This window comes from Elgaria multicarinata, chromosome 21 (genome assembly GCF_023053635.1).
Source record: "Elgaria multicarinata webbii isolate HBS135686 ecotype San Diego chromosome 21, rElgMul1.1.pri, whole genome shotgun sequence".
Lineage (NCBI taxonomy): Eukaryota > Metazoa > Chordata > Lepidosauria > Squamata > Anguidae > Elgaria > Elgaria multicarinata.
This window is the reverse complement of record NC_086191.1, coordinates 7575150-7577074: the sequence shown is the minus strand read 5'-3', so window position 1 is coordinate 7577074 and position 1925 is coordinate 7575150. Positions and strand designations below refer to the sequence as shown.

Sequence of the window (1925 nt, the reverse complement as noted above, 5' to 3'; positions counted from 1 at the left end):
GGGCAATCTTCAAAGCCTTGAATTGCTTGCTGTCTGCTGGCAAGGATTTTATTTTATTTGGAAGTGGGTGGTTGAGAGCATTCAAAAATGGCATCCCTCTCCTCCAATAGGACGGGGTGTCCATTTGGACATCTCGGGAGTCTTCCAGGTCATTTCACTCAGGTGAAGACGATTCTCCCCTTCCTGAAAAGCCACTGGGCTGCCTCCTACTTGGCATAGCACGACTTAAAGGTTTTAGAGGCCGTGTACTGGTACATTTTGCGAGGCGGAAAGCATCGAGAGGGGGAAGGGAATCCCTGGCGTGCTCCTGAAGGCGGGCCACACTGCAGGGGGCACCGGGTCACGGGTGGCGGCATGAAATGAGGGGGGCATGGCGGGCTGCATTTCTTGGCATGATGTGGCAGAGGACTTTTAATGCCGCGAGGCTCGTGACCCGGGCTGGCGCACGGCGAGGTGCATTTGTCACCGCCCTTGGCGTCACAGGACTCGACGCACTTCACGTCGCAGGGAGCGGGAGATTTGGGGGCACACGGCTCCGATGGCTGCGCGTCGCATTTCACCCCGCAGGGCTCCGGCCCCCTCGTGGCAAATGGCGGGGGATTCCTGGTGATGCACGTGGCATGTTTCAGCGTGATGCACTGGGGCCCTTGGCCGACACACGGCCCTGGACCTGGGAAGCAGTGTTGGATCCTACATTGGTGGCTGTAGAAAGACATCACTGGGCAGGGCGGAGGATCCTGGAAGGACATGTTAGGCGGCAGAGGATCAATGGGGTGAAAAAGCAGCATTGCCCAAACCTCCTTTCTCTGTAGCCAGTACCCTTCCCACTGGAGATCCCTCACCTGTTTTACAACACTGGGGTGGGGTTGGGGAAGCCATGGTCCCTTTTGAAAAGAAAAGGATGCCTTCCCAGCCCTGGACGTGGGCAGAGGCTTTAGGAAAGAAGAGGCCACGTGGACCACATTAAAGGACTATCTAGTCCCACATCCTGTTTCTTACAGTGGCCAAATGGATGGCTGTGGGAACACCACAAGCCATGTAGAAATTCAACCATCCTCTCCTATTTGTCTCCTGCACCTGACTTTTACAGGTATTACCTGTGTCATAGTGAAGAGGTGTAGACAGCTCCATCGAAGAACATAGGAACTACCCTGCTGGGTCAGACTGAACCAACCATCTTGTTTTCCTCCCTGTCGCTAAGCTGCTGTTTCCATGAAGCCCACAGGTAGGGCATGGAGGCAAAATCCCAATCCCACTGCACCTCCCCAGCAAGTACTACTACTCAGTGATATATTGTCTCTCAGTCTGGAGGCACCGTATAATGATCAGGCGTACAGACACCAATGGATGCCCTCCTGCTCCTCCACAAATTGGTCTAATCTGCTTTTAAGGCTGGTTAAGGTGGTTGCCATCATCACACTTTGCATCTCTGAGCTCCACAACTTTATGATACACTGATGAATTATTATTCTCTCTCTTCCCCACCCCTTGATTCTTCTCTCCATCATTCCACTTCTTCTCCCCCCCTCTCTCTCCCTCTCTCTCCCGGAAGAACCTAAGGAGAACCATGCTCTCTCTCGGAAGAACCTAAGGAGAGCCATGCTCTCTCTTGGAAGAACCTAAGGAGACCTACGCTCTCTCCCGGAAGAACCTAAGGAGAACCATGCTCTCTCTCGGAAGAACCTAAGGGGAGCCATGCTCTCTTGGAAGAACCTAAGGAGAGCCATGCTCTCCCGGAAGAACCTAAGGAGAGCCATGCTCTCTCCCAGAAGAACCTAAGGAGAACCATGCTCTCTCTCGGAAGAACCTAAGGAGAGCCATGCTCTCCCGGAAGAACCTAAGGAGAGCCATGCTGGATCAGATCAAGGCTCCATCTAGTTCAGCATTATGTTCACCTAGAAGATAGCTAGCTCCCCACAGGAAAC

The 1925-nt window shown here is 53.4% G+C and overlaps 1 protein-coding gene across 1 annotated transcript; it reads right to left on the bottom strand.

The window, feature by feature from the left end:
- Positions 1 to 206: 206 nt before the first annotated feature.
- On the bottom strand, positions 207 to 749 carry LOC134412345 (cornifin-A-like). The gene has a single exon (XM_063146248.1). It carries the CDS (start codon positions 747 to 749, stop codon positions 207 to 209), a length of 543 nt encoding a protein of 180 aa, XP_063002318.1.
- Between the last annotated feature and the right edge of the window lie 1176 nt (positions 750 to 1925).